General features: G+C 41.0%; 1 protein-coding gene across 5 annotated transcripts in view; it reads right to left on the bottom strand.

The window, feature by feature from the left end:
* The window catches only part of LOC143292944 (protein FAM149B1-like), a 64,990-nt gene that overhangs the window by 22,801 nt on the left and 28,405 nt on the right, over positions 1 to 13,784 (bottom strand). For all 5 annotated transcript variants that reach the window (XM_076603660.1, XM_076603658.1, XM_076603655.1 and 2 more), the window contains 3 exons: positions 7,926 to 8,079; positions 2,707 to 2,849; positions 495 to 638 (listed from right to left, as the gene is read on the bottom strand). In XM_076603660.1, the coding sequence (XP_076459775.1) occupies positions 495 to 638; positions 2,707 to 2,849; positions 7,926 to 8,079 (441 nt within the window). The remainder of the gene's footprint in view (positions 1 to 494; positions 639 to 2,706; positions 2,850 to 7,925; positions 8,080 to 13,784) is intronic.

The raw sequence follows: 13,784 nt of genomic DNA, 5'->3' as shown, positions 1-13,784 counted from the left end.
GAGGCAGGATGAGGAAGAAAGAAGATGAAGTGGAAGGGAGGAGGGGAAGTAGTATCAGCAGTGGTAGTAGTCGTAGTAGAAGGAGGAGGAGGAGGAGGTAAGGAAGAAGAAGAAGAAGATGGGAGAAGATGGTTGGAAGTTCAAAATGATTATTTAAAAAACTGCTATCTTCAAACAGTATTCACAAACACATTAGACCTGATGGAATTAAAACTAAGAGGAAAAGAATAAAAGCGCGGACACGCACACACACACACACACAATGTAAGTATCAGCACTAATGATAATAATATCATTGATAATGTAATTATGATATTGATAATATAGTAATAATAATATAACACACACACTGAAATCAACAACAATAACTAACACACACACAAACACATACGGTAACAGAAACACACCTGACCCCCTTTGCCCCCTCATCCCTAACCTCCTCCAACACTGCAACTCCCCTCCCACAAACATCCCCCACATTCAGCGTTACTTACCCCAGAACATCAGAACTGGTGGACTCATCATGCTCAATGAGGCTGAAGTCCAGAGTGCCTGGCGTGGACAGGCGAGCACAGCTGTCGGAGGACACAAAGTCGTAGCCCATGTCTGTGGGAGCCATCAGCTGCTGGCCAAGAACCCTGCCAACATTGTATTGTATTGTATTACTCCTTTTTGTCACAACAGATTTCTCTGTGTTGGTACACTCCGAGCGCCACTCTTTTTTTTCTGCCTGCAATTTAATCGATTTTCCTATCAAAGTGGATTTTTTTTACAGAATGGTGCCCTTTTTGTTGCCTTGGGTTCTTTTACATGCACTAAGTGTATGCTGCACACGGGACCTCGGTTTATCATCTCATCTGAATGACTAGCATCCAGACCACCAGTCCAGGTCTAGAGGAGGGGAAAAAATACAGGCGATTATGGGATTTGAACCAGTGCACACAAATTCTCTTGCCTCCGAGGCAGATGTGTTATTTCAAGGTCCACATTCTATTATGATATGAATGGTAATGTGATGTAGCATTGTCTTTTAACCCTGCAAGCATTTCATGATAACAATAATGTAATGCAGCATAGTCGTTTAACCCTGCCAGCATTTCATGATGATGATGATAATGTGATGCGGCATAGTCTTTCAACCCTGCCAGCATTTCATGATGATGATGATAATGTGATGCGGCATAGTCTTTCAACCCTGCCAGCATTTCATCATGATGATGATGATAATGTGATGCGGCATAGTCTTTTAGCCCTGCCAGTATTTCATGATGATAATGTGATGCGGCATAGTCTTTAACCCTGTCAGCATTTCATGATGATGATGATAATGTGATGCGGCATAGTCTTTCAACCCTGCCAGCATTTCATCATCATGATGATGATAATGTGATGCGGCATAGTCTTTAACCCTGTCAGCATTTCATCATGATGATGATGATAATGTGATGCGGCATAGTCTTTTAATCCTGCCAGCATTTCATGATGATGATGATGATAAATTGATGCGGCATAGTCTTTAACCCTGCCAGCATTTCATGATGATGATGATAATGTGATGCGGCATAGTCTTTTAACCCTGCCAGCATTTCATGATGATGATGATAATGTAATGCAGCATAGTCGTTTAACCCTGCCAGCATTTCATGATGATGATGATAATGTGATGCGTCATAGTCTTTTAACCCTGCCAGCATTTCATCATCATCATCATGATAATGTGATGCAGCACAGCCATTTGTCTGCCAGCATTTCATGATAATGTGATGCAGCATAGTCGTTTAACCCTGCCAGCATTTCATGATGATAATGTGATGCAGCAGAGTCTTTTAAATATGCCGGCATTTCATCGTGATAATGATAATGTGATACAGCATAGCAGTTCATGTACCAGCATTTCATCATGATAATGATCATGTGATACAGCATAGCAGTTCATGTACCAGCATTTCATGATAATGATAATGTGATGAAGCATAGTTGTTTGTCTGTCTGTTCTCACAACCTATACCCCTTTGTTATATTTTGGGGGTGTCTGTCTCTCTGTGGTCTGATGAGGTCTTCATGTAGTGTGCGTGCCTGTGGGTGGGTGTTTACTATGCGTGTGAGTGCATGTGTATGTGTGTGTGTGTTCCTTGTGCGCATGAGTGTGTGCTTGTGTGTGTGTGTGTGTGTGTGTGTGTGTGTGTGTGTGTGTGTGCATATGTGTGTGGTATATTTGTGTTTTTTTTTTGGTGTGCTTGTTCATATTTGCAATTTGTAGTATTGTCTTAGTGTATATAGAATTTTTTTCCACATCCTTATGTGGTCTTGTTTGCCAGTGCATAATGTATTGTGAGCCCATTGCATAGCAAGTTTCCATCATATGATTTCTAAGTACAATATAATAATGAAAAAGTAATAATAATAATAATAATAATGGGCATTCATAATGTGCTCTACACAGGGTACTTAAAAACTTACAAACAGGGCAAGTGGAATGTGTCATCAACAGAGCACACACACACACACACACTGTCAACAAGTGCATCTGTTCTATCATCAAAGTGGATATTTCTACAAAACTTTGACTGGGATAATCCTTACCCTGCCAATGCCACCCGTTTTTTTTTTTTTTACACACGTGCTAAGTGGTGCATGCTGCATACAGGACCTTGATTAAAGAATTTTATCATCTCGTCTCAAACTAAAATCCAGACACCACTGTACCTGAGGTGGGGGAACTGCGTGACCCACTCCTGGCACTCCCTGTAGACGCTGGAACCCTGGGTCTCCCGGGGACCCTCGAACAGCATGGACTCAAACTCCTCAAAGTGCTGGTTCACTGTGCTGGCTGCCTGACGGTCAAACTCCTGCAGGAGACAAGTCAAGACTGTGAACGTCATCAGAGACAGAGTTACAATGAAACATTGTGTATGAAAGGGAGGAAGGAAGGAATGCTGTTCAATCACCTGTCTCATATTCTGGTGGCTGAAGACATCTAGTTAACTTAAAGTATTGATTTTTACACTGGAATATTATCACATCAACAGATAAATAATTAAAAGTTAGAAAAAGAGGAGGGAGTTGTATGTCGAGCTGAGGGAAACAGGATAGATAGGAAGGTGGAATTCAAGATGAATATTTTGAGAAAATTGAAGTACAATTAAAGGAAGAAGTATTAACTTTATGGACTTTGTAAAAGGGATGTCATTTATTCAACAAAACAAAACAACTGACAGTGAATGTAAAAACTAAAAAACATCAACATTCCCAGTGACTGTAGATGACACTCATTCATGCAGCTGTGTAACATAATGGAGGATTTTGTAGACTCTGCATTGTGACCTTGTGTCGTTATACTTACGATGATTCTGCTTTGACTGAAGGGATATAGCCACATAATTCTGATTCATGTTGTTTTCATAGAATGAGTTTAGTATTGGTCTGTGCAGTGGATTGTAATAAGACCACACTCTTTCTCCTCAGGCAGTCAGCTGCGGTGATCACTTTACAAAGACGTATTGTATACAAAAATCAAAGATGTATCATGCACTGAATAAATCAGTATTAACTTTCAAACGTTTTCTATGACTTTGAGAAGCAAGGATAATAACGGTCTATAGTCACACCTGACTTTTAGTGATAACTGATTTTTAAACCTTGAGTCTATCAATGCTTCTTCATACTCACTAGAACACTAACACACACCACTCACACATAACCAAACACACATTTGTGCGCACACACACAAACACACATTTAAACACAAACATACATGCATAGAGACACACCTATACACTAAGATGAGAAACACATTCCCGGAATGCACATGCACATGTATTCTCTTACAAAACAAGTAATATATTATCTGTGCACACACACTCGCTCAGGTACGTTTATGCAAGAAGATGAAACATATTCATACAAAACCAACATGCCTGTAAATCCAACTGACACTGACCTTAAAGCATTCAAAATGAATATTTCCAAGCAACAACAATGCAAAACCATAACTAACACGAACAGAAAGCTTTCTAACAAAAAAAGAAAAACACATTTCAACAAAAAGTCTGACAAATAACAAAAATCAACACCATCAATAAACCACTCAATCAATCAATCAGATAAAAACAACACCAATCACCAATCAATCAGTCATATCAACCACTAACTGACTCATTATGACAATCAGAATGAACACTTCTTGATGCATAACAACCAACCCATGCACACTCACAGCCAAGGGAATGGAGCCGTCGCTAGAGGAAAAGTCACTTCCACTACAACTATCAACACGACTTCCCAAGCAACCAGGGGTCTCTTCACACAGACGCTAAAGGGGGGGGAAAAAAAAGCAAAAAAAAAAAGCAACAAATTGCACAAAATCACAGAGATGCACATTTTGAAGATTTGAAACAGAAATACTGGTAGGGAAATATGGACGGGTGGCGGGGGTAAATCAGATATTTTAGTTGTTCCTGTAATGAAATCAAGGTTTTCCGCAAACTTTTTTCCTATGAAGTATTCTACAGGACTGTCGCCCACCCCCCTTCCCCCACACCTCTTTTGCCCATCCCCCGATTCCCATCTCCCACCCCTCCCCACTCCTTATTCACCCGCACCCTCATACTAAATTCCATAAATCTATTTGGACTGATATGCTAAAAAACTAGAGAATCCTACCTAACATCACATAACATCCTCACATGACTACCAAGCACCTTTTTTTTTCTTTTTTTTTTAAGAGTCAAGAAATCATGGTTGTTCCAAGGATTACTGAGCATCAGAAAGTCATGTGCAGGGGTGCAAGTGGAAAAAAGTGGCAAGACTGAAGTCCGGTCTAGGGGGTCTGGGGGAGCGCCAACGCATTTCGTGCATTTTCCTGCTCTCTCAGGGCCTCTCAGAGTGCCTTTCAAGAAGAAAATATTTATATTTTTGGCAAGGAAAATTTATGGATTTTAGGTAATGCTTTTAATGGACTAAGCACGTGCAATGCCGTGTGTCAGGTAATATGTTGCTGTTAGTCGGGACATGTGAAGGCTTTCTACAGCCTTTGTGTCTTTAGCTGAAGTCTTTATTAAGTCCACTAGGTCTTCAGAGAGACTGAATGGAAGGCAGTGTTCAGAGAGAAACAAACAAATTCTGATCTTAAGGTCCATGACTTTATCCGTCAAACTAGGGCCAGCAAACAGAGGTTTTGCACAAGGCATTGTGGAGGTGTGCGAGTAGGAAGCGAGCTGTTGAAGATGGTCCGGATCCTCACTGTGTTTCACCAACGATCTCTTTCCGTTTTTTCCATAGTTCAGTTTTGTGTTGTTACAGCATTTGCAAATAGCCAAACCACTTGCGTCAATTTTCGCGCACCACATCGAGAATTTCCGTTTCAGTTTGTCTTCATGGTTGAGCCATTCATTTTTCCACTTGTTCTTACAATCTTTGTCGATTTCTTGAGCTTTTCTCTCGTCAGAAACTTCCAAAAACGGCATTCTGGCATGTGAAAAACTTGCAGTTTTGCTTCCCGCTACCCGAAGATTAAAGCAAAGATGCTTCCCCTTCGCAAAGACAGAGCTTAGGCTAGCGCGGGAAGTGAAGCCAAACCGCTGGCCCTTGCATTTCAGAAAATAGAAAAACAGCAAATCAGATTCGAGAAGCTGACGATCACGCGGTAAGCACGCTGAAAGCACATGCTTAGAGTCACGTAGGCCAGCCACCTATACTGACGTTTCATTAAAAAAAGTGATGCCTCCTTTGGTTGTGGGATATACCACTCTGTGTTTACTTTACTCGAACGAAATAGGGGGTGAAACAGTAATGTCTCTCCTCCCCCTTTCATTTTTTGTCCGTCCCGGGGACGGACTGCTTCTATGATTTTCCGTCCGAGGCGATTTTTTTCTCTCGGTAAAATACAGAGTTTCATGGCTAAGTAACAGTGTGTGTGTGTGTGTGTGCCTCTCTCTCTCTCTCTCTCACACACACACACACACACACACACAGACACAGACACATTCTCTCTGTTCTCGCTTTCCAACGAACAGTCCCATCCGGATTCCAGCGGCAAAAATGGGAGTCGTACACAGCGCGCGCGGCCAGACACAGCTGGCGCTGGCTTCAGTTTAGCTAAGCACTGGTCAACCAGTCAAGAGAGTTCCATCTTCCGGTGAATAGTTCAGTATTCAAGTTCCGACCAAAACTTTCCCGGACCAAAAGCATAGGGACAAAAAAAAAAAAAAAAAAAATCAAAAAAAAAATCGAAATTTCATCAAGACGGAAATCCGTATGAGACGGAACCACTTGCACCCCTGCATGTGTAACATACAAAGGCATCAATCAGAAACATAAAATTACATGTGTATGAAGGCATCAATTAGCATAACATATATATGGGAGTACCCAGGTATTAATGAGGGACACAAAATTATTGGTGTACCAAGGCACCAATAATATATAGCAACACAAAATGAACAGATGAGCTGAGGATTACAGAAATAATTACTAGAACAAAACTATGGGTGTACCAAGGAATCAGACAGTAAAACAAAATTATGAGTGTATCACATCAGCAATAGCAGTATAATGGGACCACCAAAACGTCTATTAACTCTCTTTATACATTTTCTCAGACCCAGACTTCTTTTGCATCCAAGGGCTGCAACTGCTACAGTCACTCATATCTACCAGTGGGTTTTCATCAGTATATCTGTTTTTTACTCTGCTGTTAAAGCAGGCCACACCATGTTTCTTTTTGTGTGTGTTTCTTGTTTTGTTTTGTTTTTTTTGGGAGGGAAGGGTACAGGGAAGGGCATTCTGTGTGTGTCCATGTTTCTCTAAGCCACTGAATGCTGACAAGCACTATACAATATCTAACATGTTTATTGGATCATGAGTGTTTGTACACACACAAACTGGATTAAGGTACAAACATGCCTGCACGTATGCTGACCTGAGAGATCAGGGGAAAAAACAAACAAAAACTTATCTCAAATTTAAGCACATCAAGTGCAGACAGATAGCAGGATCAAGCCAAGAACCCTCAGATAGAGAGTCCGCTAATGCCCTAATCACTCTATCATTGCATTTTTTTCTCCATGCAACAATTTGCGCATGCATGTGTTCGCCCACTTGTGCGTGCGTGCGTATGTGTGTGTGTTGCTGTGTGTGTGTGTGTGTGTGAGAGTGTGACTCTGTGTGTATGTGTGTGTGTGTGTAAGTCAATAATGTAATATGCATTTTCTTTGAATATGTTTTATGCTTTTTTGTGTTAAATCATTATTTTTTTCTTCCTTTTGTAAGTAATTTCATGTGTGTGTGTGTGTGTGTGTGTGTGTGTGTGTGTGTGTGTTTAATGTCTAATGTAAAGCGCTTTGTTCTCCCTCTCACGGAGGGAATCACTCAACAAGCATCCATCATTATCATTAACATTATTACTATAATTATTACTTTAAGCCCTATTTTAGAGAACAGGCATTACATAAAACCACATTTTTTGGATAAAGCAACTTGAGCCCTATTCAGAGAACAGCCACTACACATAAAACCACATTTTTTGGATAAAGCAACTTGAGCCCTATTCAGAGAACAGCCACTACACATAAAACCACATTTTTTGGGTAAAGCAACTTGAGCCCTATTCAGAGAACAGCCACTACACATAAAACCACATTTTTTGGGTAAAGCAACTTGAGCCCTATTCAGAGAACAGCCGCTACACATAAAACCACATTTTTGGGGTAAAGCAACCTGAGCCCTATTCAGAGAACAGGCACTACACAAAACCACATAATTTTGCTAAAGCAACTTGAGCCCTGATTAGAGAACAGGCACTACAAACAAAACCACATCATTTCAGTAAAGCAACTCGAGCCCTATTCTAAAGGGAACAAGGCACTACATTAATCCAAATCATGATGATCATCATCATTATGACTGTCATTATCATCACGACTCACATCGAGGGAGTAGCAGGAGGAGTAGACGCTGCTCCTCTCGGTGGTGTTGCCGGTGGTCCAGCCCCCACGGGACACGGCCACAGAGCTCTGGACCTCGCCGTTGGCTGGGGAGGACCGTCCACTGCTGGCCGGTATGGAGCTCGTCTTGTTGTAGCTGTATGCCACACGCACACACACACATAACACACACAGAGCGGTAAATAATCATTATAGCCGAGTGGTTCTTCTTCGTTCTTGGGCTGCAACTCCCACTTTCATTTGTATGTACAAGAGTGGACTTGAACATGCATGACCGATTTTACCCGGCAACAAAGGCAGCCATACTCTGTTTTGGGGGTGTGCATGATGGGTATGTTGTTTCCATAACCCACTGAATGCTGACATGGAATACAGGATCTTTAACATGCGTATTCGATCTTCTGTTTCCGTATACACATGAAGGGGGTTCAGGCACAAGCAGGGTCTGCACATATGTTGACCTGGGAGAACAGTAAAATCTCCACCCTTTACCCACCAGGCACCGTTACTGAGATTCAAACCCAGGACCCTCAGACTGAAAGTCCAATGCTTTAACCACTTGGCTATTGCACCCGTCAAATCTGAGGGTCTCAGGTTTAAATCTCGGTAACGGCGCCTGATGGGTAAAAGGGTGGAGATTTTTCCAATCTCCCAGGTAAACATATGTGCAGAGCTGCTTAGTTCCTGAACCCCCTTCGTGAGTATATACACATGAAGGAAGATTAAATATGTATGTTTAAGATCCTGTAATCCATGTCAGTGTTCGGTGGGTTAATGGAAACAAGAACATATCCAGCATGCATACCCCCGAAAACAGTATGGCTGCTTCTATGGCGGGGTATATAAACAAAACAGTCATACATGTACAATGTTACATGTGTGAGTGTGCACTGTATGTGTGCATGCCTGAAATGTGATTTACTGGCACAGGAAATGAATGATGAGAACCAAATGGCTGCCATAACTGGCATAAGTCAGCTCTACCCTAGGTAGACAGCCTGTTGTGCAGATGACCCCGAGTCTGTAAAGCATTTAGAGCTTGGTCTCTGACCAACGATAGGCGCTATATAAGTATCCGTATCATTCACCATTCATTCATCTTCTTCTTTTTTCTCCCTAAACTCTGTGAGGAGTCTTTCAGGAGCCCCACAGAAGAACTGTTCCCCAGATTAATCCAGGTCTGGCGGTTGTGCATCAAAGCCAAATTATTCAGGCTCTGAATAATCATTAATCAAAATTATACTGATTTATCATTATTCAGCGACATAATTCAAACACTAAGTCCTTTCCAAGTCCAGTATTCAAAATGAATCAAATAAAACAATTATGATGAAATAGAAAAACATACAAAACAATCCAAACACAAAACACAGTAGTGAATAATCAGTATTAATAATTATTTGTGTTTACAAGCTGTAAGTGCCTCCCAAATCCAGTATTCAAAAACTATGTTTTCTATCTTTTTCTTTTCATATTCACAAGGAATATATCATTATTATCTGCAGGAACCAGAACATGAAATATATATCACATGATTCCATCATTAAAAATGGTATTTTTCAAAACATTCTTTTTCAGATTTTTTAAAATTTTTTTTTAAATTTATATTTCAGTCTAACACACACATAAACTGTGGTGTATTTGTCAAATGCTTGACTTTTTTTTTATCATGATGAAAGAAAAATAATTTTCAAAATATTTGTGGGTATTTTTTTTCAGAAAACAAAACAAATAACAAAATATTTTGATATGCACACATACACACACACACACACACACATGATACACAGAGTTGTAACAATGCATGTGATCACAAGCACAAACTTACTCACATACACATGTAACATTAACCTGTCATTCAAAACAGCATATATTTATCTTTAATATGCATTAAAAATCACACACCCATCTACTATCATATTATATGTAAGCACAAATGAAAGTACTTCAACTACTAAGCACACATAGATTAAAACATGGAATATGAACACACACACACACACACACACACACACAGTTAGGGTAGAAGGGGAGGATAGGCATAATTCTCTATATAATATATATGTGTGTGTGTGTGTGTGTGTGTGTGTGTGTGTGTGCGCGCGCGCGCTCGTGTGTGCAAGTTTTCATAGGAGAAGATATTTCAGCTTTGATTATTTTAATAATTTCAGATTTCTGGTGAAAAGTCTTAATTCTTTCAACAATTAGATTGTCGGGGATTTTATGGGATCAACATAAAATTTCTTATCTAATAAACATAGCATTATGCACACTTGTTCACTCATTCACCTCAGTATTCATTTGTTCACTGTGCAGTCTTCCAAGGCACACTTCTTGCTTCTTTTATATCCAAGTTTGTGCATGCTTCTTTCAACTCTTAATTTCATATCCAAACTTTCGCTTTCAAAGGACGCCACCACCAGCCAACAACAGCAATTGTTTGGGTCTGTTACTGTCAGTGCCACTGTACAAAAGCTGAGTCTGGCTGACACAACTCTGTGGCCACAACTTGCTTGGTATCAAAAGAAAACTTGCATAGTGAACAGGATCCAAGAGCGTTGAATGTCACCTTTCAATTTCCTGAACACTGCAGGAGCCAGATTGTATGGCAGATTGATTAATGCCAGGCACAGAGATATACTGAAAGGCACAGAGTGCAATGCCGCTTATGGGGGTGGGGAGGCCTGGGGGGGCAGGGGGGTATGTGTGTGTGTGTGTGTGTGTGTGTGTGTGTATGCGTGCGTGTGTGTGCGTGAGTGATTGAAAGAGAGAGAGAGAGAGAGAGAGACAGAGAGAGAGACAGACAGACAAACTGACAGAGACAGCAAAAATGCAAATGTAAATATATAAATGATTTATTTGATGAAAATCCTCTGCCACCAGTGAAGGGCCGTGTACAGGTATTCACCTTCGATCCTAACAAAAATTAATTCCTTTTGAGTATTCATATATCACTTTGTCATCATGACACTGAGATTTCTCCAATCTGAAATGCTTTTAAAGAATAAACACACAGGTTTCTGACAGTTCCAGCCTTTATTGCAGACTTAAGTAATCCAGATCTGAAGGCGTCTCAGCTGTCAAAAAGGTAGGGGGTAATGTAGTGCAGTGTGTGTGTCTGTGCGTGCACGCGCGCATGAATGAGAATGGGTGACAGACAGAGAGAGAGAAAGATCAAGAGAGACAGAATAAATATGAATGCAAATGATTTATTAATTGAAAAGCCTCTGCCCCTTTTGAAAGTGTCTGAATTCAACTTAAATCAATATCAATTCTTTTTATTTTTTATTTTATTTTATTTTTCATTTTGTGATCACGTCACTGTGATTTGTCTAATCTAAAATGCTTTATACAAATAAACATACACATTTCTTACAGTTTCTGCTTTTGTGGCGGACAGTAATCTAAATGTAAAAAAAAGTTTGGGCTTCTAAATGAAGCAAAACAAAACAAACAACAACAACAACAAAATAAATAAAAAGAAGCCAACTGCAATTCAAAAGGCCCACTCACGCACATACGAAGTTGTGATGGTTGCTCCAAAACACACTTCTACAGAATTTTACACTTGCATGCACAAACACGTGTACACACACGCACACACATATGATATACACACACACACACACACACACACACACACAGATGCATGCACACATGTACATGCACACAGAATGCCAGTATCCACTGACAAATTCCTGTAATCTCAATCACTTTCACTTACATTCAACTACATATACACAGGCAAGTACACTCTGATTTTAATGTTCATGTGTGTGTGTGCGCACACACACACACACACACACACACACTGGCACAGGCATGCAAATGCAATGTAGCATTTGCTTGTGAACCCAACATTCTCTTTCTTTCTTTTTTCTTCCTTTTTTTTTTTTTTTTGGTTTGTTTTCTTTTCCACACAGACACCAGTCAATAATGTACTGCAAACCAGCTCTCCCAGCCCCCCACCCACCTCTCTCTCTCTCTCTCACACACACAAGCACACACATTTCCTTCACCACCCCTATTCCACCCTTTTACTACCTCCACCCCAATCATCGCCTCCCACCCATCCCACCACTACCATGCAGAAACCGTTAAATCCGATAACGGCACAAAGGCCCCCATGAGCCTGTCACAGCGGGCAACCAGAGCTGCGCAACAATATCAGTACCGGCAGCTACTATAGTACGTTGTCAGGCCAGCAGGCAGGGTGGCACTGACACCAGTGTAACAGCCTAAAACTGCTCCCCCCTCCCCTCCCACATCCTTACCCCTATTGCTGGGTTTTACCCCCAGGTCATTTTGTGCTGGCCTCGCATGACCCCCATGGACCATAGGTGGCCAAGTCAAGATCGACCATCCCCAGTTAGAAATCACACCCTTCACACAGGTTTAATCGAGCTAGTGAATAAGCCTTTATTGATTTTAACTGGGCCAAATTTACCCCCGCAGCGTCATTTAGAGCTAAACCCTCGTATCAATTATGAGGGAGGGGAGGGGGTAACATCCAAATGGTGGGGGGTGAGTGGGGGGAATCATTTCTGACTACTTGAAGTTTACCCCCGGGGGCCATCCCAATGTAGTCTACACAGACCACGGGGTTAATCTGGGCTGGGCATATCTGACCCCGAGTAAAAACAACAACAACGGGGATACAAATAGTCTGCTACACCGGCACATATTCTGGCAGGCGGTTGGTTGGTTGCCCATGGTTGTTTACGGCCTCTTTGTAACAGATCCGTACCAGGCAAGACTAGCTCGCAGCTACAGCACACGGATCGATTGATCTGATCACTGATATTAATTACATGAGCTGCATTTGCCAGTCCCCCCCCCCTCCCCCCACCAAGTTGATCTTACGCGATTTGCCCCCGCTTCCATAGTGGGCGTGCGTGGCGATGACTTAGCTTGTTTAAGTCTGATCTGACAGTGACTTTCAACTCTGGACCAGTCTTGAACTGGAAGCTAGGGATTTTTTTTTTTCTTCTACCAGGTTGATCTTGCGTGGTTTGCTTCTATGTCTATGCACGAAAACTAGGCTTGTATGGTCTGACTCGACCGCCGCGAACCACTCGAAGGGAAAAAGGTTGTTTTTTTTTCCATCAAGTGTCTGAATCTGTAGTCGGAACTTTTTAGTACAGAGTAATTAGACAATAGGGTGGAAAAAGCTAAAATAGTTTTCATACTTTGCACACAAACGGAACAGGAACTAATTAGACAATGGGGTGGAAAAAGCTAAAATAGTTTTCATACTTTGCACACAAACGGAACAGGAACTAATTAGACATTGGGGTGGAAAAAGCTAAAATAGTTTTCATACTCTGCACACAAACGGAACAGGAACTAATTAGACATTGGGGTGGAAAAAGCTAAAATAGTTTTCATACTTTGCACACAAACGGAACAGGAACTAATTAGACATTGGGGTGGAAAAAGCTAAAAATTAATAGTTTTCATACTTTGCACACAAACGGAACACAACCAAACTTGATCCTTTGAAAAATCCACCAAAAATCCAAGCCCAGCAACATGTGAATATATTACGTTTATTTTTAGCATTTTCTTTATGATAATATACGTCCGAAATGTGGAGGGTAGGGGCAAAGTTTAAAATATTCTTCACGTTCAAATCGACATTGCTGCTTCAGCTGTGTAAACAATGGAAGTAAGCACATTTATCCTCACCATCATATTCAAATTTAAAAGAAACAATGATATATGACGTCATAAGTCGTCATCGCTAAAGTGGGCCTCCCTCAAGTTGTCTCATCATGTAAGTCGATACAATTACTTGGCCCTGGCCAGGAGCCTTCCTTTTCTCAATATTTTTTCTCGCTT

This window comes from Babylonia areolata, chromosome 18, assembly GCF_041734735.1.
Source record: "Babylonia areolata isolate BAREFJ2019XMU chromosome 18, ASM4173473v1, whole genome shotgun sequence".
In the NCBI taxonomy this organism is placed as follows: domain Eukaryota; kingdom Metazoa; phylum Mollusca; class Gastropoda; order Neogastropoda; family Buccinidae; genus Babylonia; species Babylonia areolata.
Note: the sequence above shows the minus strand (reverse complement) of the source record. Positions and strands in the feature narration are given on the sequence as shown.